We start from the raw sequence: 26,010 nt of genomic DNA on the forward strand, positions 1-26,010 counted from the left end.
GTTAAGCTTCCTTAAACATGGCTTGGTGCGATGACTGAATTAAGCTATTGAGATACAGGAACAATAGCACCTTGAATACTCCACTGTGTGGGTGTGTGCGCATACATACATGCTCATCTAGGGAAATGCAATGAACAACCATGACTTCCGCCAATCTCAGTGTGTGTGCTCTTTCTCCCTCCTGTCTGAGGGGGTGTGCATGCACGCTGAGATTGGCATATGCAGCAAACCCTGTTCTCAGCTATGTTTTGCAAGCTGGAAAAACAGCAGGGAACAATACTGCTGAAAGTCTCATGGTATGCTTTCATGTCTGCCAAGAGAGATGGAAAGCTTTCATACAACATACAATATTCAAAGTGCTCTGCTGTGTTTCTGTATCCACCTTGACTTATTAAAGCTTTAAGTAATGAAGAACTTGGAAGTATTTTGTATAAAACACGAACATTTTTGGAAACTGAGTTTATAAACGATTCCCATATAATTTCATTTTCATTATAAATATTTAAAAAATTAAAGCATATTTTTATACATGTTGTCTTCTTCCCTCCCCATTCCTTTTTCCTTTTGTATCATCTCTATTAAATTGTGAGCCTGCGGGCAGGGACTATCTTATCTTTCAATATATGTACAATGCTTAGAAATATTTAGGTGCTTTATAAGTTTTTAATAAGAAGATTAAATAATAATAATAATAGTCTTTATATCAAAATGTCAGTGCTAAATTACAAAAGATCATATTCAGTAACAGAGTACTTATTTGTTTTCTTTTCTTTCTACAGCTAGTTGATGTGGAAAAATGGGTATGTGCTTCTGACTCTCTTAATCCAAAATAACCCTTGATTATCACAGAGTCAAAATTGTCTGTTTTGTAAAATTCTGTATGTATCACAACACTAATTTGCAAAGCTCAATACAAATTTTTAAAAGTACTTTTATTATATTAGCCAGTACTCTTCGATTCCTGAAATAGTTTCCCATTCTCTTAAAAGAATAATGCAAATATATTATTCCTGCAGTTATTCATCATTCTGTAGTACAAAGCCCTATAAAAAGGATACTGCCTTGCATTTTTGAGCCTTGCAATTTCATTCTGTAAATGTACATCCTTTAAACCTGTCATTGTTTCTTTGTCTGTACACATCTGAATTGAACAATGCATGTGAATACCATAATCCTTCTTGTATGTTTATAGTAAACATATTGCTTTATTCACCAAACACCATATAGTTCAAGCTCTTCTAGGTGATAAAATGTTTCCAGAGACTGTACAGAAGCAAATCACTACATAGATCTTGCCAAATTTCTCAATATACAGATTTAATTCTGGGTTAAATACAATGTTGACCTAGCGGATGGCCAGGAGCATGATGGGACATTCTCCCTCTCTCCTTCCCTCCCTCAGCCCTCTGCAGTGCCTGAAAATCTGCTCTGGAAGGTTTCCCAGCCCTCAAGAGCAGACTTTGAGGATGTGCGAGGGACTGCAGGGGGAGATCACAACACTCCTGGTTCCACTGACGGAACAGCTTCCATCAGCGGCATGGCACAGTTGGAAACAATCCTCTGAAATGAATATGTGTATTAAAATATAATGAATTCTTGTAAATTATTGGAATTGGAAAACTTTGAAAATATGTCCTCCATTTGTCTGTGTGCATGTAATATTGTCAGTATCAAATGGTGTGTTTAAAAAGCCAAGCATGCAAGTAATATATTATCTGTGTGCAGAATCTCTTGAGCATGTGCAATTTTTATTGGGTGTATGTTCAGGAGTTATCACTCAATTCTCTTTGTATTTTTTTTAAAGATACTATAGGTATCCAGTTTGGAAGACCACATGTCTGCATGTCTACATGATTCTAATTTTTATTTGCTAGCTATGTGGATTGTTAGTTTCTTGTCTCAAATTACTTTAGTTGCCTGTGTTACAATGAGTTACAATTCATTCCATGTGCTTTTATGAATGCACTGGTGCATTACCCTTCCACAGGAATTTGGGAAATAACTATATTACATTTTTCATAGATATTTTAGTATTTTAGCAGTGACTGTGTACCCCTTGGTGAAAATGCCTCTCAGATATGTGTATGCCTGCTCTGAAACCAGGGTAATTGAAAATTTAACTATACCAAGACACTGGTTAGCAAAATAAGGATGCTATTATAATTCCTCTTTCCAAAGGGGCTATATTCTGATTTATAGTATTATTGTGTTTTGTGAATATTATGTACATTAATTCAGTTAATATTTGAAAATATGTTTATATATGCTTGAGATTAGCAAAGGCAATTCAAATGACTCTCTGGTGAATAATGGTAGACAATTCGTCTCTTTCCACTTGGCTATTAATAAACATATCTACATGATGGAACAGAAATTTTCTCAGCTGTTTTCAGGGAGAGAGAGGCTCTCAGTCTATGCAGGCGTGTTAGATCTAATCAGTCAATAGCTTATCATTTTGTCTTGTAATAAGAAGTCTTCATATATGATTTGTTTGTCATGTGGTCTCAGTGTTTACTAATCACTGAAAAGTACATTTTTCCTCGAGCTACGGATCTGTCATATGCACAGTAGACTACTGCATGAGAATACGTGTTAAATTTAAATAAGTATGTGCTTTGATAGAGTGGGATTTTATCAAAGTGTCTGACAGAAATTCAGTACATGCAAGATTTTCCATCATTAATGACTGGGTTCAGACATAGCAACAAAACATGATTTGTTAAATGCATGTATCAAGACATGTCTGAGGCTTGTGCTGGCTCATGCATGTAACAACAAATTATGTTTCCATGCCAGGAATTGACTGTTGAGTTTCTGCAGTCAAAACAGACCTGCTAAAGGAAATGTGACTTATATTTTGTAAAAGTAAAAAAAAATCCCTGCAGCCTTAGTCATGGCTAACTTTGTCAGAGTATTAATTTTAACAAATAGTAATTCTAGAGCTCAATCCAACAGCTAGTTTATAGTTGAAGGCCTTCTCGGTGGCTGGAATCCAAGGCTCTGGAATTCCCTTCCCAGGGAGGCGAGAGTGGCACACTCCTTGGTATGTTTCCGCAGGCAAGCAAAACCCTTTTTGTTCCAGAAGGCCTTTGGGGATAGATAGTCTGGACCTGTGAGAATATGATGGATTGGTACTATTGTTTATATTGTTGTTGTTTTTTAAATTCTGTTATTTTATACAAGTTTAATATTATTGATGATTTAATTATATTTTTAGCTTTTGTATATTTCTATTTATATGTATTAACTGTATAAGTTTTAAAGTTGTAAAGCCACCTTGAGTCCCAGTATTGGGAAAAAGGCGGGACAATGATGATGATGATGATAATAGAGCCAAAGCAGATCTAGGGTATAATCCACAAATCACAGTTTAAGCAACAGCAGAAGGGTGCCTATGTTCTGTTCTGCCACTGTCGTAGTGAGAGCTTAATATTGTTGGGTGCTGGTGAGACCTCGGTTATAGGGTTTCATTATGGCAAGGGTCTTTATCAAGGTCTTGGGCAAGTCAGGTTTCCCAGGGAAGCAAGAACAGGACTAGGAGAGCACCACGGAGATCTCTGAGTGGTGCTGGGACTGGAAGCCAGGCAAACTTGTATATGTGTTGGTCCAAGAAGCAGGAAATCCTGACTAAGCTTTAAGTAGGGGTTGGGCTTCTTTTAGGCTGGTTAGCCCTGTGTGCACACTGACTAAGGCCTTTTCTCTTAAAGGGTACTGGTCTGTTTTAGCAGCCTCAGGTTGTGACAACGTGGGGGTGGCTGTGGCATGTTGGTGTCTTCAAGGCTGGAGTTCTCAGAGTTCGAGGATAGCAATGCGACCTCCTCTGGATGCATGGGGCCAGGTCCCTGAGGTCTTCCGGGAGAACTGGGTCTTGAGAAGATGAAAGCCTTGTGATGCCTTCCTGTAACCAAGTCCTCTCTCTGAATTGTTAAGTCTCTTCATCTGAGAATGAGGGGGTGGGATCCTCTGGAGATGAGGATTCAGGGTCCTGGTCCATGACCTCTATTAATATTAATAGTTCTAGGTTGAACCATTAGGCATTGCTCTGCAGTGCTTATTATTTTTTCTTTTTTTCTTAAGCTAGTAACTTGTGATATTATAGTCTTGTTTCCCTAGTATGATTTTTTGAGGTAAAATTATAAATAATCAGAGATCAAGGACAAGGAAAACAGCATATTATGTAAACATTGCTTCTCAGGTGCTTTTGCTTTGTAAATTCATTTATTTTTGGCATGCTTTCAAAACACTTGAAATTTCAGCTTTTTAACATACACATACATCCTTATAGTAGTGTTTATATATCTAGCAGGAGACTGGAGATAACCTCCTGCTGAGGTTTAGATGTACAACAGCTTTTCCCCTCTGCAAGGGTAGGGGACCTATTACAATGGTCCACCCCCAGAGGCTAATGGATCTGGATGGTTTCCAGAGGGCTCTGGGGAGTTTTCCAGCTGATGTGGCCTGCTGTCCTGGTGAAGCCCTGGTCAATCTGTGGAATGCAGAAATGGCCCAGTGGTTGACACAATTGCACCCTCTCCAGATTAGTATTGCTCGTATGGCTCCATGGCATATCCCGGAGCCGAGAGTGATGAACAGGGCTTGGGATGGCTTGAGTGTAGGTGGCAGAAAATTCCCAACAGATGCAATCGAATACTGCTGTAGGCTTGTTAGGGATGTAGGAGAAATCCGCAATGCATCAAAATGGCATGGGATTTCTGTGAATCCATGCTGCAGGATCTGCAGAGGACCGGCTTTCCAGAGTCGCAAAGATTCCACAGACTTGCAAACCTTTTTCAAACTTTTCATAATTGTATGCAACTTTGATCATACAAAACTATGGAAAGTATACACCATTTAAAAACACACATGCACAATATTTTACACATCTTTGATCAGTCTCTGCAGTGTAGCAGTCTTTGTTTTACATGCTCTGCTCATTGATTTTACGTTGCCCCAGGAAAAATACACAAAGTATTACACACCAGCCAAGGTTCTATAAATTCTGACAGATTTTTTGGGTGTACTTTCCCAGCAGGAGAAAAAAAATCTGCAACTGTCAATGACCTGATGATGGAGCAGACGACTCCTGAGAATCTGCAAAACACAAACAGAGCAGATTATACAAGATCCTTATATCCTTAGTGTTCATGTTCAAGTTTATTTGGGGTGATGAAGGCAGCAAAGAAACATTACTTGTTCACCCCTATTGCATCCTCTGTATGGCATCCAGTGGAGCTTTTTAGGGCTGTTTGGGCTTATTATATGCTGGCCCTAAGGAGATTGTGGAACCACCTGTCACTCACTGTGACAGGCTAGTTCTCCTGTCTTCCAACCTGAGGATCAGCAGTGTAGTGGTAGCAGGTCGTGACGGAGCTTTGCTCTGGCACTTTTTTTGAAGCCAGCCCCCACCCGGGTCGTAATCTGCTAGGGAAGGCGGAGGGAGCAGAGGGAGTGCGAGCGGCTGCCTCTCATCTACTACGCAGAACCGGCCAGACAAAGGGAGAGAGGGAGAGAGGGAGCCTGAGGGAGCTCTGCAGCCTCCTCTCGCTTCCCCCCCTTCTCCTCCTCAGCTCTTGGCTTCTTTGCCCATCCCTGTTCCGTGCCTGCGTGTCCGGCACTGCCCTCTTCTCCTGCAACACTGGCCACCTATTCAGGGCTGCTGCTGCTGCTGGCCACGGCAGCAGCATTATTTACTTATGGGGCAGGGCAGGTGGCTGGTTTGTGCCACTTTTTAGGATTTATCACACAATCCTATGCATGTTTACTCAGAAGTCAGTCCCACTATGTTCAGTTGCCCGTTGGGCTTACTCCCAGGTAAGTGTGCACTGCAGCTTTAGCTGCCTTCCCAAGATCTCTGTAAATTTAATTCGAAATAAACACCCATCGGATTGCACTGTTAATTCTTGAACATTAATTTCTACAGTAAGCAGAACTGCCAAATGTAACCTGCTCTGTCAGCTACACTTTTTGGTACAAGGTTGGCATGTATCTGGGCAAAGAAACCCCGGTGGAGGGAAGGGAAACAGAAAAAAATCAGTTGGGGGGAGAGGAGGAAGAAGGGGTGTGCCTGTCCTTGGTGCCTGTCCTGCTTAGAGGCAGGGCATGACTTAGCATTGGGTGTTCTGGCTATAGGACCCAGCTGAGAGAGTTCCATCTGTTGGATTATATACCTGTGGAGAGGATCTAGGAAAGTAAGAACAGAAGAATAGCTGTACTGGATCAGACCAAAAGCCTTATCTAGTTCAGCATTCTCCTCTAGTTCACCATTCTGCTTCCACAAGTAGGACATGATGGCAATAGCACCCTTCCACTCATGTTCCCCAGTAAGTCCAAAATTACCTGTATCATATTATTGGCACAAGACTTCCTGGATGAGCAAAATAATAATCAGGATGGGGTATATTAGCATCTCTTTCATGCTAATAAATCCCATGGATATTATACCAGCATCACAGATTGGTACATCATTCACAGTCACATGTTGATACATCATTTGCCAGGCTGGTAATAATAATGGGAAACAATTTAGTGGGTTATAGGATGTCATAGGCACTTACAAAAGAAAATGGATTAGATTTCACTGACTTAAGTGTTCACCAGTCTGTAGCGTTCATTGATGAATATTAACAAATGTTTTGAAATAAAATAATTTATGCACTTGTTACACTATTAGGATTTAGCTGAGAGCATTCAGAGGCATGGAAATCAGTTGCAGAGCTTTTAGAGACAACTTAGAAATCTTTCACAAGATCTGACATAGGGATATTTAAAATCTAGATGAAAAATAGGTTTTATAAGAGTCATAAAGCTCCACTGGAGAGTTGCATGTATGCATTGATGTAATTTTTCAGGATTGTTACGCATGAGTTCTTAGTAATTCTTGTTTAATTCTCTTTACTTTGTTTCTGCATATTTATAACTTATTTAAAACAATTAGCATTGTTTTCTTGATCATTGCATTTTTTTTCATGATATTAATCATTGTATGTATGTGTAATTTTAACATATTGGATAATGTGGAAGAAACTCCTGTACAGATACATTGGGAATATTGATTAATATTTATTTCTTGTACTCAGTATAGTAATGCAGTTATAATAAATGCTGCTTTCCCATTTTTCTTTTAGAACAGGAAAAACAACATTTTAAAAGTACAGATTGGCAATAATATTTAATATTTTCCTCTTTTTCTTTTTCCTCATGGCAATCCAGAAATTTATGATGAAGGTAAGCTTGAAAACTATTATTAATTAATTTAGGTCTTCCCAGCAAAGAAGGCTTCATTGTGTACTGAAGTTATTAAAAATAACACAAAACTATATTGTGGCAAATCTTGCATGTTTGCCTCTGCTACCCAGTTAGGAAATTCAGTACTTAGATACCTCCAAGAGAATTGGATTAAAATATAGGATTCCAAAAGCCAATGCAATGCAACTTGGTCTCTTAGCACAAAAGTAATTAAACTTGTTTTATCTTTGATGCATCCCAGATCAGGGACAGAAGTGCCAGGCAATGAGTAATTGATGATTGGTTTATTATTATTCTTAGCAGATTCCAAACAAAGGGTGCTAGTTCTTGTACTTGGGGCACAGAGTGCTAGTGACCTAGCACTCACAGAATCATGACTTGGATAATAAAAGCAATTAGATGGACCAAAAAAACAGGAATGCAGTCAGATAAGATACCAAGAGGGACTTCTCAAAGTGGAAATGCAAAAGTTATGTTTTGAGAATGCACACTTACAGGTCAGGATGGAGTCAAATGAAGAATTCGTGTGTCACACACATGCCTGTAATATGTCATCGGATTCTGGAATGTTTTTATATATGTGTTGTTATAATTGTTGATCTTATTAAAGGTTTTGATTTTAGTAAGATTGTTTAGACATATGTGATTTAAGAATAGATATGTATTCTTTGGAGTGTATTGGAGGGATCAATCCTATGTCCACTAGACACTGTCTAGAGGGCCATAGGATTTTTCAGTTTCTGGGAACCAAGGTTGGAGCCAGGGCTCCAACTTCGGCTTCCCAGAAACCACGCTCCCCACCCCTGCTCCTGCCCCTCCCCCTCATACCCAGCATGGTTCTCTCTGCGCTGGCTATGTCTCCATGCTCAGAAATGGACCGCGGAGATGGGGAAAAGAGGACGGTCCTGGGGGAGGGGAGGAGACTGCGGAAGCCGCATTATGCAGCTATGTGCCATGTGGCCTCCTTCCCTCCCCCTCCCCAAAGCCACAGCTAGACAGCCAAAATCAGCCATCTCACCAAAAATGAAGGGTGGCTGAAACATGAGGGCAAGGATCACCTTCATGCTCTGGCTGCCCTGCATTGGATAGTTGGCAGCCTTCGACTTCAGAGGCTGCCGACTATTTCAATGGGATTGTGCCCTTAAGTGGACATAAATGAACAACGTAAAAACAAGCTAGACATGTTTAAGAGAGGGCAAAGAGTATATAAAGACTTTTTTGAACACTAGTCTTTTGGAGTGGCTCCTCAATGCATTGCCTATAGACAAGCCTGGTAAGCCTAATGCTAACTCCTGTTTTTTTGCTCTGCTTAAAGCCTTTCCTTAAGATGATTTTGAATGTATCATGCATTTAAATCTATGCATGTGTAAGCTTTTTATTTAATATTGTTATGCTGATATTTTTACAGTAAAGAAAAAGACAAACTTGGTTTGAGAGAGTGATGTATGAAAAACAGAAAACTCTGTATCTCCTATATCTTTATAAGAATTTAATGTTACTCTAAGGTAGTATCTTGTTGTGTAAGGGATCCGTAGTTAAACAGGTAGATCAGGGTTACCTACGAGCAGATAGTATATTTTGAGAATACCTTGAACAAGGCCCACTTCCTGCATTGAGCAGGGGGTTGGACTCGATGGTCTTGTAGGCCCCTTCCAACCTCATGATTCTATGATTCTGTGTCACAATATAAGATAGCAAAAACCAATATAAACATCATAAAGAGAGAATTGCTTAAAAATCATAGTGAAATATATCCTTTCTATGATGTACAAAACACTCTGGATTCACAAAGATTTATTGCACTGTAAAAAGGGCCTGTATTTAGACAGATCCCCCAGGCCAATATGTTCGTATAGCAGTTAAGGATCATATTGAACAAGAACAACTCACAATGTAAGACATGAAATTTGGCTCAAATACATGGGTTTTCAAGCTGATCAAAGCAGATAGGAAATAATGCCAACTTGAATTTGGCCCCCTTGGGCAGTGGTGACCATTTCCCCAAATGGATGCTCTAGTGTTACCATAGTTTTGGGAGTACTGTTGATTTTCACATGAACACGTGAACATAAATGTGTGTATTGCAGTTCTGACATGAATAGTTTCCAGAATAGGCAGTCGTGCACCTACAGTGAGTCAGTTCATACCAAGCATCCTGAACCTATGGAAGAATAATCTGCGTTGACCCATATTACTCTGATTCGATGCTAAAATAGGTGGAAGTGTATTTCTTAACCAGCAGTTGTCCCCATACATAAACAAACTGGTAGATGGTCTATAGTATGTTATTGAAGACATGTGCTTTCAATGGAATATGTGTGATTGATCAGCCCTGTGAAAACAACAACATAATGGGTGGGAGGGACGAAAGACAGCAAAAACACTGAGTCCAGCTTCAGTCCTGGCTCCGGTATTATGGTCAAGGAACAGACTAGAAGAAAATTACCTTCCCTTTGTTCCACCCTATCCAGTCCCCAGCACAGTCCTCACCTAGTCAAAGGTGGCTGTGGCGTGTGTGGCAGTCAAGCAGCAAAGATAAAACAAGTTTAATTAACTCTTGTGCTAAGAGACCAAGTTGTGCTGCATTAGCTTTTGGAATCTTAAATTTTAATCCAGAATTTTCTTGGAGGCATCTAAGTATTTAATTTCCTAAATGGGTAGCAGAGGCAAGATCATGCCAGTATGCAGGATTTGCCACAATGAATAATTGATGATTGGATTATTATTATTTTTAGCTGATTCCTGGTCCAAAATTGAGTTTACTGAAGTTTTTCAAACGGAAAAACACTAGATTAGAGGAACTCCATCATGTGTTAAGCCAGGGGTATGCAACTGGTGGCCATCCAGATGTTTTGGCCTACAATGTCAGCCCTAGCCAGCATAGCCAATGGTGAGGGATGATGGGAGTTGTATATTCACAGAAGCTGCATTTTGGCTGCCCTGCGTTTTTGGCTAGATTTTTGGCTAGACATTTCGCTTGTCTAGCCGGAGAGCTTCAGAGTGGGAAGGAGGAGGGGAGGCTGTGCAGCGCATAGGAAGCTGTGTAACGTGGCTTCTGTAGTCTCCTCCCTCCCCAGGACCACCCCTTTTTTCTGTGTCCATGCTGTGTTTCTGAGTGGAAAGACGTAGCTGGTTTGGAGAGAACCTTGCCGGCTACAAGAGGGAGGAGGTGGGGAATGCGGTATCTGGGCTCCGAGGTTGGAGTCCTGGTTCCAGCCTTGGAGCCCAGAAACTGAAAAATCCTATGTCTACCAGATGCTGTCCAGGGGACATAGGATTGCTTCCTAAATTATACTTTGTTTAATGTTTTACTTAGCTGTATAGGCGTTTTATGTTTAAATATATTTATTAAAACGTACAAACTCCCCAAATTCAACCTTTGAAAACATTGCATTTCCAGCTGTCAATCTGTGGAGATTTTAGAAACAACACTCTTAGAGGCAATCTCATGCATATCAAGGATTGAGGTTAACTTGACCAATATATAATTTAAACAAATTCAATACCAAATTAATCAAAATCCACTTGTTATGTAAGTGGCTGCTTCTGAAAATGACTCCCACAACCAAATAAGGCCAAAGTTCAGCTTATACCCTATTTAGAGTAACATCACGATACTAGATTTGATCCAAGTTTTATGTTTCTCCTCCAAAGTGGATTTTTACAACTGTGCAGCTCACTTTTATTCTTCTTCTGAGGATCTCATTAGACATGAAGCATAGGCAGGGGTAGACAAGGGAAGAATATGTGATTATTTCAGTTACACATTAGGCTTAGTTAGGGTATGGGGAATATGTGGTTGTATCAAAGCCTTTATGAAAAAGTATGTTTCGAGGAGGGATTTGAAAGAAGTAAGAAAAGTGGCATCACAGAGTCATTCTAGGATGCAGACACTAAGAGTGCCTTTGAGAGTCTGTCCTGCAAATTGTTTTCCAGTGTGAATGTAGTTAATGCAGGATAGAAAATGGAAGAAAAATTGAAGTTTTTAATATACATTAAAAACTAAATGTATATTCCAGCAGGTTTACATATTCTAGCAGTCTTACGTTTACTTGTGAGATGAAGAACATTAAAACAAATTAAGCTTCACACCGGACATTTTTTTGCAAACGCTTGAAAAGAGCAGTTGATAATAGAAGTTCCATCTCAACAATAAAGATAAATATTTATATTTTACCTGCAAGGCTCCATAGACAGGAGCAGTGCAGTAATTTATTATGGATTTATTTAACATTTAATTAAAAAAAAATCCATACAGACCAAACTTTCTGTTGCTGGGAAAGTAAATCAGATATTTTATGTTCAATATGTTAATCAAATTTGGCATCTTAAATATGCTTCTAGCTATATATTTGTTCTTGCCATTTGCCAGCAGATCAGTAGTTTTAAAATCAGGAGCATTTATCATCATGTTGGCATAAATGGTAGCGATGATTATCAATGAGTTCAGGCTTTTGAACAGAGGCTGTAAAATATCCCCTTATTAATGAAATGTATGCAGGCAGCTCATTTAGATGATATATTCAAGGCCTCTCTTGCCCTTATTCTGCTTGTATGAGCTAACAGCTTGAAAACAAATGCCCAAGATATGTTACAGGTGTCACCCATTTCGTATTGCACATATAATCGATGGTGACAGACTGTATACGAATATTAGCTTTATACTGGTCATCATTCACTGTTGAAAGTTCCTTTTGCTACAAAATATATTAAGGGAGCAATCTTATGGCCCCTAGACAGAATCTGGGGTGGGGGGGCATAGGATATTTTGGATTCTTGGTTCTGAGGCCAGAGACAGCACTCTGACCTTGGACCCAGGAGTCCGAGCTCCCTGCCCTTCCCCCCTTGCAGCTGGCATGGAGAGAACTGCGCCAGCTGCCTCTTGGAGGTCACAAATGTGAGCTCGGAGAGGAGGGTAGGGAGCGGTTCTGTGGGCAGGGAGGGGAGGAGACTGGAACAGCTGGCATATGAAGAATCTTCCGGCTGCCCCAGCTTCCCTTGCTCTCTGCAGGGCCCCTGCAAAAATGCAGGGCAAGAGGAGCGCAGAGGTAATGATTTCCTCTGTGCTCTTCCCACCCTGCATAGGATCCCTGTCAGCCTCCGAATTTGGAGGCTGACAGGAATCCTGATAGGATTGCACCCTAAGTTGGAACCAGACTTGTGCTCAATGGAGTTCTGCTTATGGTGGAGGGAGAAGGCTTTTGCCGATTCCTCTTCCCTATTGCAGCCCCCTGTGCCTCCTGGAAAGCTGCTCTGGAGCAATGTGGGAAGTAAGGCTCCACTGGATCACAGTTCCTTCTGAGAACAGAAAGAGCCCTTTTGTTTGTTCAGGGGCAAGTCTGGATCCAACATTACGTTCACAGAGAGAATAGGTATATCCACTTTTTTCTTTTTCTTTTTTGGGTATCCTGATGGTTATTGCAAAACTGCTTTGAAATCATAGTCTGTGTGTTGACTTTTATTTCAGTTGAGAAGACCACATGAAAATGTTTGGGGTTTTGCGAGTGTATATTTATGTATGGTACATCCCATAAGTAATCCATGGCTTGTACTAATAGGCTTCTGGAATTATTTTTTCTAAGTTAAGTAGGAGATTGCTCAGCAAATTTCAGGACTAGATATCCTGGTGAGAAGGTAGACTCACTGAGAGAAGGGGTCATGAGGGTATCTTGTCCAAGGGCCCTCCAAAACTTGGGACTGGCACAGACTGCACAGGTTGCAATGGGATGCAGCAATGCTCCACTGCCTGGTCATGGAAGATGAGCTACTTCAGAGAAGCCCATCTAATAATGGGAGTCATGGTGTAGTCTATCTCAGTAGAAAGGGTAGAATGATTATCTTAGAATGGGGGGGGGGGCATTGGCAGATTTTTTTGACAGAAGGAAACAATTCTATTCTCTGTAAATTCTATTCTCTGTAAATATGCTAATAAATTCCTCTTAATTCATACAGACTGCTCAGGGTGGTGGTCATCGAACACTCCTCTATGGACATGCAATTTTGCTGCGCCATTCTTACAGTGGTATGGTATGTATGAATTTATATATGGTGGTGATAGTGTTGATGCTTTTTCTTCGGTGTATCAGTATTAGAGGGCTACAACTCATGGGCAATGCGAAAGAAATCCTGCTATTGTGGCAATTCCTTTCCAGTGCAATCGTCTGTGCAAATGAATTTTGGATTCATGATAAATTGGGTTTACGGCTGATCACAGTTGCACTTTATTCTCTGAAATATTAAGAATATAAGAACATAATCAGATCATGCTGGATCAGATCAAGGGTCCATCTAGTCCAGCATTCTGTTCTAACGGTAGAAAACCAACTGCCTGGGGGAAACCCCAAAATAGGGCAAAAGCACCCTCCTGCTTGTGGTGGTGATAGTGGAGGTAGTATCCACCTATCTTATTGAAACCTTTTTTAAAAAAATATTTTTTTAAAAAAAGAAAAACAACACAACAACAACGTAAACACACAATACACATACACTTAAATATCTCTTAAAATTGTAAGATATCTAACTTTGGCTCCCCTTACCCAACAAATGCTTATTATTATTCTCTAGTTCTTATCTTAGTTGTATATCATACATTGAGTTCACAGACATTATCTCATTTCTCTCCTAATTTTAACAACAAAAAAGAGAAAAATTTCAAAGTTCAAAATCCACATACATAGATATCATTTTTCTCTATTTCCTGTACAAATTTTATAAAAGGTTTCCAATCTAACATAAATTTAGTTGTTGATCCTTCTTTAATTGTAATAGTAAGTTTTGCCATTTCTGCCAGCTCCATCATTTTCATGATCCACTCGCTCACAGTTGGTATTGTTTCATTCTTCCACTTTTGTGCATACAATAACCTTGCAGCCGTTGTCATGTAGAGAGGGTTCCCCCCTTCCCTTTTACGTGTTTATCTATTGGTCCCAATAAAAAGGTTTCTGGCTTTAATTCTATAGTTGTCTTTAATATTCTTTGACTGTATTCGTTTCCAAAATGTTTTAGCTTTTTTACAAGTCCACCATAAATGATAAAATGTTCCTGCTTGATCTTCACATTTCCAACATTTTCCAGAAACACCTTTATACATTTTAGACAATTTAAACGGTGACATATACCATCTATACATCATCTTATAAAAATTCTCTTTAAGACTTGTACATAAAGTAAATTTTAAATCTTTTCCCCACATACTTCCCCATTCTTCCATTGAAATATTATGACCAACATTTTGTGCCCATTTTATCATACAGTCTTTTACTTGCTCATCCTCTGTCTCATACCGTAACAATAATTTATACAGTTTAGCAATAGCATGTTCATCATTTGTACACAGTGCTGTTTCAAACTCAGATTCTGTTTATTCATATCCATCATTTTTCTCATCTATTTTAAACCTTTCTTTAATTTGCAAATATGAAAACCACTGACATACATGACCTTCTTCCAATAAGCTTTCCCTTGATTTTAACGTATATTCCCCTTGTGACAGTTCTAGTAACTCATTATAACTTATCCATTTATGCATGCTATCAAATTCTCTTCTATGCATTGCTTCTTGTGAAGATATCCAATGTGGTGTTTTTTGATAGAACCTTATCCATTTATGCGTGCTATCAAATTCTCTTCTATGCATTGCTTCTTGTGAAGATATCCAACGTGGTGTTTTTTGATAGAACCTTAATTTATATTTATTCCAAATCCTTAATACAGCCCTTCTTGTATAGTGATTATTAAAACCTACATTCACTTTTGTTTTATCAAACCACAAATAACCATGCCACCCGTATCTCAATTCATGTCCTTCTAGTTCTAAAAGTCTTCTATTTTTCAACATCACCCAGTCTTTCATCCACATCAAGCAGCAGGCAGAAAAATAGGTTTTAAAATCTGGTAATCGCAAGCCACCTCTTTCCTTTGCATCTTGTAAATTTTTATTTTAACTCTTGGTTTTTTTGCTTGCCATATAAACTTTGTTATATCTCTCTGCCACTGCTTAGAAGGTAAATCCAATGTAATAATGGGTATCATTTGAAACAAAAATAACGTTCTAGGTAATACATTCATTTTGATCATTGCAGTTCTTCCCAAAAGTGATAGTTGTATTTTTTTCCCATTTCAGTAGGTCTTGTTTAATTTCATTCCACACTTTAACATGGTTATTTTGAAAAAGCGTACAATTCATATTTGTCAAAAGGACTCCCAAATATTTTACTTTCTTTCAATTTGGAAGCCAGTCTTATCCATCAACGTTTTTTTCTTGAACATTCATATTCTTTGTTAAAATTTTTGTATTCTGTTTATTAACTTTGAACCCTGCCACTGCTCCAAATTCTTTTAATTTTTTCATTAAAATTTCAATTGCGGGTGGACGGGGGGAAGAAATGACGAGACGACACAAATAGATTTTGGGATAAAATGGGGCCACATTTACTGATAGATTACAATCTGTGAAGGAGGCACCGGCAGGCACACAGCAAACAAGAACGACATGACAGGTGTTGAGTGAGGCATTCCTCGTCTAGGGCGAGGTGTCCACCATCGCTCTCCCCCCCAAACAGACATACCCAATTTTGGGCTGGGAGGCCTTCCCCTGTCACACCCCCTTGAGCCACAGAACCCGAGTGGGTGAGGAGGGTTGGCCTCAGAGGTAAGCCATATCTCCTGACTGGGGCCACAAAACCCAGAGCTGGAAGCCTTGGGCCTTACCAGTTACCTGAAATGGTGCCTACGAATGCTCACCTGTCCTCTCCCCCAGTGGAGTGCCTGCCTGGAGCTGCCACAGGAGGGTGACAAGCCTCTGCTTACTCGCCCTCACCCCACCTGTGCCATAAACAAATGCCTCCTCGCAGATCGGTCAAAAAGATGTCATTGCCTAGTTCGGTGAGATGAACACCATCAGCTCTGTAGAGCATCCCCCGGGCAGGAGAAATGTCGGGGTGGGTGATGGTCCGGTCGCCCTGTTTGATTAGAAAGTTCCCGACTTCCCTGTTGACCTTCTTACGGGCCCTATCCATGGCGCATGTATCCAAGCCATCCCTCCAAGCCACTCTGGGTAGCAGGTTGGACCAAATAATGGTGATTCCTGGCCAGCGACGCCGAATCAGTCACAAATCCTCCCAGGCTTGAAGAATCAGGGCCTTGCCTTTCAACAGGCCTAGATCGTTACCCCCTAAATGCAGCACCAGAATCTGAAGGGGAACCTCCACCAGCCCTTGCTGGAATAATGTGGGCAGGAGGCGCTCCCACCGCATCCTGCGTCTGCCCAACCACTGAATGGTGGCATAGCGGCTGAGCCCTAGCTGGGATCTGCAGCTGGAGGAGGCCCTCCAACCGGCCCAAAAAACCATGCAGTGCCTGAAGATGAGCACCTTCACTGGTTCACTTGCACTCCCACCATCTAGAAGAACAAGCAACAAGGAATGAACACAACAGTCCTCATAGCCTTAAAGGCCTGGCAGTGGCCTCACGTAGGCCCAATACGCCTTGGAGTGCCACCTGCCCACAGACTGCACTTTATCTGATGTGAACCCCAGAGCTGTGGCGGTTGAGGTGGCCCCAATCCGGAAGGAATGCGTGCCAAAACGAAGTGCGCCCAAACCTAACGCCTTTAAAGCTCGCTGTGTGACTACCCAAAATTGATATTTGGTTAAGGGAGAGGAGTCACTATGGCAGAAAAGGGGCCCAGGCAGATTACCCCAAACCTTGAGAAAATCCCCCAAGGCAGTGACCGGGCAAAGGTCCGACACGGGGGCTGGAAACAGCAACACACTGACACCCCTCCCTGCCTGGTCGGTCTTAGACTTCCTAAGCCGAATAAGGGCCACCTGCTGAGAAAACTGTAAGTCACTGAACTGCAAGGCTCATCCCGACAGGTCACCCTTAGCTGACACCACCAACTCAGAAATCCTGAATGCTCCGAAGAATGCCGTGAGTGCCGCAGCATGAAACAAAGTGGTCTCATGTGTAGAGTTGCACAACGAAGGCCACAGGCCCTGTAAACCCAGTAGTATATCTGGTGACAGAGGGCGTCTGGGGTCGGGTGGCACCGGGGACCCCTTGGACCAACCCTGAAGCACCCGCCGGACCTGGAAGTCTGCGGTGTTGTCCACCACACCCTTCATTTTAGACCAGAGGGCAAGTGAAGCAAGCCTTCCACTGATGGTCCAGGCCGCTAGACCCCGCCTGTGGGTGTCAACACAAAACTGAAGCAAGTGATCAACTGGAATTGGCCACCACCGAGGAAGATGTGCCGCCACCTGGAAGGCAAAGAACTCCCTACCTGATCTGGCGTAAGCAGCTCTCGTGCTAGGGGCTAAGGACTGCAGAATAGCCTGTTCTGCCTCTTCCAGCCAACCTCCCATAGGGTTCCCATGGCACATGCCCAGGGGCCAGTTTTCGGAAACGCTGCACCTGGTTACGTGACAATGCATCAGCTAAGGCATTGTCCATGCCGGGGATGTGCTGTGCACGGAATAAAATATTGCACCGAAGGCACTGCAACATGAAAGCCCGGACCAAACCCATGACCCTATTGTTGCAAGATGACAAGGAATTAATGACCTGGACAGTGGCTTGATTGTCACACCAGAAGTGCATAATGGAATTAGAAAGCTGGGCCACCCACAAATGCGCAGCAACATATATTGGGAAGAGTTCTAAGAAGGTAAGGTCCTTACCCACACCAAGATCTAGCCATTCTGCCGGCCCGCATGCGTGACACCATCTGTCCCGAAACACAACCCCGAAGCCCGGGCCCCCCGATGCATCTGAGTGTATCTGCAGTTCAGCTTCTAATAATAACTCATGCTTCCAGAAGGAAACGCCATCGAATGTGTTGAGGAAATGCAGCCAAACAGAGAGATCGTCCTTCATGGCGGACAATACCCAAATCTGATGGTGTGGCAAGCGCAGGCCCTGCATGGCATTACAAAGGTGCCTAAGGAAAGCCCTGCCCGGGGCGATTACCCGACAAGCAAAGTTAAGGTGACCGACTGCTTCCTGCAGGGCCAGTAGCGTGACCTTCTTAGAATCCAGCATGATGTGCAGAATCTGCACAGATGTGCAGAGAGCCAGTGTGGTGTAGTGGCAAGAGTGTTGGACTAGGAGCCGGGAGATCCGGGTTCTAGCCCCCACTCGGCCATGGAAGCTCACTGGGTGACTTTGGGCCAGTCACAGACTCTCAGCCCAACCCACCTCACAGGGTTGTTGTTGTGAGGATAAAATGGAGAGGAGGAGGATAATGTAAGCCGCCTTGGGTTCCTTGCAAGAGGAAAAAAGGCGAGGTATAAATGCAATAAATAAATAAATAAATAAATCATCCTTTAGGGCCTGCAGTTTGTCAGCCGGGAGCCTACAAAGCTGCTTCACGGAGTCCAGTTCAATGCCCAAAAACTTAATAGTGGGGGAAGGGCCCTCAGTCTTTTCCTCCACTAATGGTACACCCAGCTCATCATCAAGGGCGGAAAATTCCCGCATTAGCTGAGTGCACTGGGGGGTGCTGGGTGGGCCCGCAAATAGGAAGTCGTCAAGGTAGTGCACAACCCTATGGGACCTGGTTTTATCAATCAAAGCCCATTCGAAGAAGGAACTGAACTTCTCAAACATAGCGCAGGATACAGAGCATCCCATGGGTAGGGCCCGATCGACATAAAATGTTCCGAAAAAACTGAATCCCGGAAAGTTAAAGTCATCAGGGTGGATTGGCAAGATGTGGAATGCAGATTTAATATCGCATTTCCCCATGAGGGCACCGGGGCCCAGTGCCTTCACCATGGATACTGCCGTGTCAAATGACGTGTAGTGGACCGAGCATAGGTGGTCAGGGATGGTGTCGTTCACCAATCCACCCCTGGGGAAGGACAGGTTGTGGATCAGCCAGTATTCACCTGCGGCCTTCTTTGGCTTAATGCCCAATGGAGAGACCCTGAGGTTGGGGAAAGGGAGGGAATCAAAGGGGCCAATGACCCACCCCATGGCCACCTCCTTATTGATCTTATCTATGACCAACTGTTCGAAACCCGCAATAGATTTCTGATTCTGGGAAATTTGGGCCTGCCGTTGGCCCAGAAACGGAATCCTGAAACGCAGGGAAAATCCCTTGTCCAAATAGCAGGTGTTATCCTGGAGTGGGTATCGCTTCAAAAGGTGCCGCAGGGGCCCAAACTTAATTGGGCTGGGCCCCTTTTGGCAGAGGTTGTGAGCCGTCGCCAGACTTCCTGCCACCCTGCCATTCCGTATTTGGGCCCCGCAAACCTTCGGCCTTTGGGCAGCCAATGAAGGCGTGTTGTCCCCCGCAGATGGAGCATGCATGGCTAGGGGTGGACGAAAGTCACTTACCTGTCCTCGAAGCTTGTTCGCGGTGGGGGGGAGGCGCTTCGCTGCTCCCCCTGCGAAGTTCAGGCCGGGGGGGGAGGCTTCCCGCCTCGCCCGGCCGAAATTCAGGCCGGGGGGGAGGCTTCCCGCCTCGTCCGGCCAAAATTCAGGCCGGGGAGGAGGCTTCCCGCCTCGCCCGGCCGCGAACTCCAAAGTTTTTTTTTTTTTAAAAAACGCCCCCGTGATAGGCTACGTGACGATTCACGTAGCCTATCACGGCTAGATCTGCAAAGTCAGCCGTGATAGGCTACGTTAATCGTCATGTAGCCTATCACGGGTGACTTTAAAAAAAAAAAAAAAAGCGCGCACGCAAATGGCGGCCCCCATAGGGAGCCGCCATTCGCGTTCCTTATTGGTCGCTGTAGTCTACGTAAATCTTTACGTAGACTACGGCGAAAATAAGGGCAACGCAAATAGCATTGCCCTTATTTTCGCCGTAGTCTACGTAAAGATTTACGTAGACTACAGCGACCAAATAAGGAATGGGAATGGCGGCTCCCTATGGGGGCCGCCATTATCCGTACGCGCTTTTTTTTTTTAAAGTCACCCGTGATAGGCTACGTGACGATTTACGTAGCCTATCACGGCTGACTTTGCAGATCTAGCCATGATAGGCTACATTAATCGTCACGTAGCCTCTCACAGGGGCGTGTTTTTTTTTCTCTTATTGCAATGGCGGCGGCGGCAGCCGGTCGAAAGACCGGCTGCCGCTCCCGCCCCGCACGAACACCCGCCGAACCGCCGGCTGGACCCGCCGCCGGGAGGGACATTCGGCAAAGGTAAGTCCCGTCCCGGGGGGGATGCGGGGGGCGGGGGTGTGTGGAGAATTTCTCCCTGAAACTTGTTCAGGGGGCCGAACACGTTGGCGCTCGGCCCCCCGAAGTTTCGGGGAGAAATTCTCCGCCATCCCTATACATGGCGGAATCGGCATGGATTCTTGAAGCAGATACCCTTGGAGCTGAACTCCCAGCAGAGTGCGCAGTGTTGAACCACCTGTCCCGCCCCAGCCTTAGGGGCTGAGGCGGGCATCAGCTTAGCTACGATGTGCTCACTGTCTGACTGATCACCAAAACCTGGCCTGGCAGGAGACTTAAACTGCAGCCAGAGATCCTGATCCTTGGCGTCCCAGCGCAATGTGGAGTCAAACGCAGCCCGCATACAAAAAGATTTGTCGTAGGCCAGCCAAGCTCCACCTTCATATTCAGTATAGGCCCTATATATAATATCCAAGTACTTAGTGAGGACCCAACCATGCTAGATTAAGAAGCCGGGCAGCCAGTTTGCCCAAGTGCGGGAAACCTTCCTACGCCTGACCCTCTCCAGATCCCTGTCACCAGATTTCTCCCCCTCTTTTGTGTCTGACTCCCGGAATAGCAGGGAAAAGATGTCAACAAATTCTCCCCGTATTTTCTCCCTAGTGGCAGGCAATAGGTGGTATCCCAGGGGGGTAGATGTCCCCCCAGTCGGGATTGCCCCTTTATCTATGTGGGCATAAGGGTCCTTATCGCCTGCCCCAGGCTCGTCAGAGCCTTCGCCCACGGGGCCATGCAACACGGCAGCGCAAGCTGCCATGGCAGATGGGGCGCGTTGAGGAGCCTCCCTGACACTGGCTGTGTGAGGCTCAGGATCCGGGGGGGGCTGTGGATGTTCCCCCCCCTCGGTCCCGCAAGCAGGGTTTATAGCAGGGCCTAAGGCCCCTTAGGGTTGGGCAGACACAGGGATGCCAGCCGCATGAGCGGCCCCACCTGGTACGGCATAGCTGTGGGCCAGGAGCGTGTATCCCAGGCCAAAGCAGTGGGGCGGTAGACCCGGCAAAGGGAACCCTGGGATACCCCCTGCTGGGGTGTGAAATGGCCAACTCATCCTGGCCGAGAAGGGGAACCACCCGAATGGCGGGAGTTGGTTCCAACCGGTCGGTGGGGCTGTCCCCCCAGGTCTCGGAACCTCATCTGCGCCATGGTTGGTTGGAGCGTCGAGGTTCTGGCTACAGTCCCAAACTGCTGGAGCTGGTGAAACAGATGCCGGCGACCCTTGCGTGGGAAGGGGCTGCTCCACAAGTGAGCGTGCAGGTGCTGCGGCCGTTGCGGATGCAGCTTGCCCAGCGATGACCTGCTGAGAAGCCTCGATGGGTCCCAGCCTGTCTGAATTAGAAAGCAATAGATCTTTGTGAGCTTGCCCTCTGGTTACCCTTGAACCTGAGGTCCGGGGAGCCCGCCTGGCAGGGGTAGGTAATAAAGGGATCCCTAAGTTCCTCTCCGCTGCCTCGAGCCTAGCTAGAATGAGGGCCATATCAGGATCTTCATCTTCGGAAGATGTAGAATCGGCCCAACGGAAGGGGCGCTTAGCTGGGGGGCAAGCAGCTTTGCCCTTGCCTTTTCCCCCCAAAAAACCCTTTTTGGGCGGCATCACCATATATTGGGGAATGCACTACCCTCCTATGTACTTTTCTTTTTTCCTTTTTAAAAAAATATTTATTTATTTATTTTTTATATTTTATTATTTATTTATTTATACATACATACATACATTCATACACCTCAATTTCCTCTTCTCCCCCCGCTTGTGAACTGTGTCCAGGAACCAGAAAAGGTCCTGAGGGCAATAATGGGTGCCTTCCTTTCACTCCTCCCCACCTCTTTTATTTATTTATTTATTTATTTATATTTTTTCCCTTTCCCCCTCTTGTTGTTACAGACTTATACTAAGGTGCAACAGGGCCACCAGGGGGCGTTGAAGCCTAACCCCTGCTGGACTGGAGAGGCTGCTCGGCTCCCAGCCAGCCAACTAGAACAGCTATTCAGTCGGGGAGTGGGGGAAACAGGTCGAGGGCCTGAGGACAAACAAACAAACCAACAAACAAACACCTTCCACTCACCTTGCTCAGGCAGCAAGGAGTAAGGGGATCTCAGAGGGGCTGTCACGGGACAAGAGAATCCCACCTTCCCTAGGCAGGTGGTGGTCTGCAGACCGTGGCAACCCTGGCGAGTCAAGCGCATGGGGAGGGAAGCGTGGGAGAAGCCACGCGCTCGTGCCTGGGGGAGCAACTGTTGACTGCCTTGCCCCGCAGATGCTGCTGCTGCCGCCAGAAATAGGGATGTTGGAGAATTCCTCCACGAATCTCCGGGAAGCCGAATGCCAACGCATTCGGCCCCCTGAAATTGGTGGAGAAACGGTCCGCCCCCCCGGGATGGGACTTACCTTTGCCGAATGTCCCTGGCGCTGGCAGCTCCTGGCGGCGGTTCGGCGGCGGTTCGGTGGCCGGTCTTCCGACCGGCTGCCGCCGCCTCCATTTCCCAGTAAAAAAAAAAAACAACACAAGCAAACGTGATAGGCTACTTAAAGATTTACGTAGCCTATCACGGCTAGATTTTCAAAAAACACCGTGATAGGCTACGTAAATCCTTACGTAGCCTATCACGGCTGACTTTGGGGGCGCGGCAAATGCGTACGCAAATTGCGTTCCTTATTTGGGCACGTGTAGTCCACGTAAACATTTACGTAGACTACGTCAAAAATAAGGGCAACGCAAATAGCATTGCCCTTATTTTCGCCGTAGTCTACGTAAATGTTTACGTAGACTACACGTGCCCAAATAAGGAATGCAAATGGCGGCGCCATGGGCGCCGCCATTTGCGTACGCGCTTTTTTTTTTCTCACAAGGTCAGCCGTGCTAGCTTTTTTTTTTTCCCCAAGGTCAGCTGTGCTATCACGGCTGACTGCAGGGACACAAACGGCGGCTACGGCCGCCACTATTTGCGTCCCGGCTGGCCAGGAGGATTTGCAGACGGAGGGGCGGGGTGCCTCCCCCCTGGCCAGAATTTCGACGGGGAGGAACGGAGTGCCTCCCCCCCACCGCAAAGCAAGCTGCGGGACCAGGTAAGTGACTTTCGTCCATCCCTAGAAAAGAATCCCCCTTTCCCTGAGCAAGCGACAGCCGGTGATCTGTGGCAACGCTCGTGAGTCAGGGGCGCGGGGAAGGAGGCGCAGGAGAAGCCTCGTGCTCATGCCGGGGAGGGGAGTGAACCGCCATTGTCCGCCTCGCCCGCAGATGCTAAATAATCCCCCCTCTCCTAAGTAGGCGACCCTACTTAGCATGAAGCTTTGCCCGCGCCTCCAGGGGTGCAAGGAGGGAGGCGTGGGCAAAGCTTCATGCTCGTGCCACAAGGGGGGGAAACAAACCACCGTCGCCCAAGACAGCCTGGACGGTGTTGTTGCCGCTGCAGCCGCCGCACGTCGTCGCTGCTTCTTCCTCGCTGCAGTCTCCTCAGTGCCTCAGCCGCGCCAGTTGCAGTCGAGGATAGAGGACACTGCCGCCGCTGACATGCCACCACCATGGAGGAGCTCAAAGGAGAGCTCGAACTGTGAGGAGTGAAGCGGAGGCTGCGGGCAGTGCGGCCTAAATAGCGGCCGGCTCAACCCCACCCATAGCTGACGCAAGGAGAGAAGGCCAATGGCCTTCGTCCTTGCCCTGTCCCCCCTCCGCAACAGCCCCCCCCCCGCAGCTAGGCGAGCCGGGCATGGGGTGAGGGCATTGTTGTTCAGTCATGTCCGACTCTTCGTGACCCCATGGACCATAGCACGCCAGGCCTTCCTGTCCTGCGCTCTCTCCCGGAGTATTCTCAAGTTCATATTCATTGCATTGGTGATGCTATCTAGCCATCTCATCCTCTGCTGTCCCCTTCTCCTTTTGCCTTCAGTCTTTCCCAGCATCAGGGTCTTTTCCAGAGAGTTGTCTCTTCGCATTAGGTGGCCAAAATATTTGAGCTTCAGCTTCAGTATCTGTCCTTGCAATGAGCACTCAGGGTTGATTTCCTTTAGGATGGACTGATTTGACCTCCTTGCAGTCCAGGGGACTTGTAAGAGTCTTCTCCAGCACCACAGTTAGAAAGCATCAATTCTTCAGTGCTCAGCCTTCCTTTTAGTCCAGCTCTCACAGCCATACGTTACTACTGGGAAAACCATAGCTTTGATTAGACGGACCTTTGTCGGCAAGGTGATGTCTCTGCTTCTTACTATGCTGTCTAGGTTTGCCATAGCTTTCCTCCCAAGGAGCAAGCATCTTTTAATTTCATGGCTACAGTCACTGTCTGCGGTGATCTTGGAGCCCAAGAAAATAAAATCTGTCACAGCTTCCATTTCTTCCCCTTCTATATGCCAGGAAGTGATGGGTCCAGATGCCATGATCTTCGTTTTTTTAATGTTGAGTTTCAAACCAGCTTTTGCACTCTCCTCTTTCACCCTCAACAAGAGGCTCTTGAGATTCCCTTTAAAGGTTCTTCCAACATAAACACCACGTCATCCGTAAAAGCTCTCAGCTTATATTTCTCCTTTTTAATCTTTATTCCTGTAATTCGATCATCTTGTCTTGTGTCTCTGTTCAATAATTCTAAAACCAATATAAACAGTAGCAGTGACCTATCTTATTGAAACCTTCATGCAGGTGGCACATTAGGTAGCTGGTGTGAGGTGTCTTTCACTACTAAACAGTCTGTTGACTACAGATTAATTTAGAATTCATCAGCCTTTTGTTCATTTCATTTGACAGCATCTAAAAAACATGTTGCTGACTTTTTGTGTGTCTATATTACATTGAGTAGACTGCCTCCAAAATGCATACTGCATATTTGTTTGAATATCTCCACAGTATCTCTAGTCTCTACTTTACTCTAGAGATTTGGAGAGGGATGGGTGAAATCTCCCTTTCTAATATCTTGGGCAATATCTAACACTGTCTCTGATCCAGCAGGACCCACTGTTGGCACAACAGGAAGTTAGCATTTCCTAAAGCAACTAGAAATGAGCCAAAATGCTCATTTCCAGAATGGAACAGGGCAGCGGAATGTAGAGAAGAAACCTCTGCTGATCTGTCCTGTTCTGGAAATGAGTGTTCGAGTTTGTTACCAGGGTTGCTCTAGGAAGTGCTAATGTCCTATTGTGCCAGCAGAGGCTCATGGGCAACATTGGTCACTGTCCTTTGTATTTTACTATTACATCTTCGCTTGGTCTCTATACTTTCCAACTTTAGACAAGCCAAGTTCCAGTTCCCTTATTACCAGCCTCTGTCTCTCTTTTTGTAAAGTGGGAAAAGGATGTTAAGAAGGATGGGTATTTTATCAAAAAATATTAAGCTTGGTCAAAGCCCTTTGTGTCTTACTTTATTTAACAAGCTAGTACTATGAAAGAAAGTATTTACATTTTTTTCTCTAAAATTATTAAGTTGTTCAGTGATAGTGAATCTGTATGTACAGGGGAAGCAGAAACCTAGAACATTTCTTTCCTCCTTTCTTTCATTTTTAGTATCTGTGTTGCCTCTCCACCTCACGAACATCAATGGACAAACTGGCATTTGATGTGGGCTTGCAAGAAGATACCACAGGTGAATAGACAACT

The 26,010-nt window shown here is 44.6% G+C and overlaps 1 protein-coding gene across 1 annotated transcript in view; it reads left to right on the forward strand.

The window, feature by feature from the left end:
* Window positions 1-26,010, forward strand: part of RYR2 (ryanodine receptor 2) — a 545,602-nt gene that overhangs the window by 125,582 nt on the left and 394,010 nt on the right. Inside the window, exons 4-7 of the mRNA XM_084828209.1 lie at window positions 780-800; window positions 7,210-7,224; window positions 13,198-13,272; window positions 25,918-25,996. Of these exons, the coding sequence (XP_084684335.1) occupies window positions 780-800; window positions 7,210-7,224; window positions 13,198-13,272; window positions 25,918-25,996 (190 nt within the window). The remainder of the gene's footprint in view (window positions 1-779; window positions 801-7,209; window positions 7,225-13,197; window positions 13,273-25,917; window positions 25,997-26,010) is intronic.

This window comes from Heloderma suspectum, chromosome 1, assembly GCF_057233095.1.
Source record: "Heloderma suspectum isolate Gila_16-S chromosome 1, 16-S_ref, whole genome shotgun sequence".
Lineage (NCBI taxonomy): Eukaryota > Metazoa > Chordata > Lepidosauria > Squamata > Helodermatidae > Heloderma > Heloderma suspectum.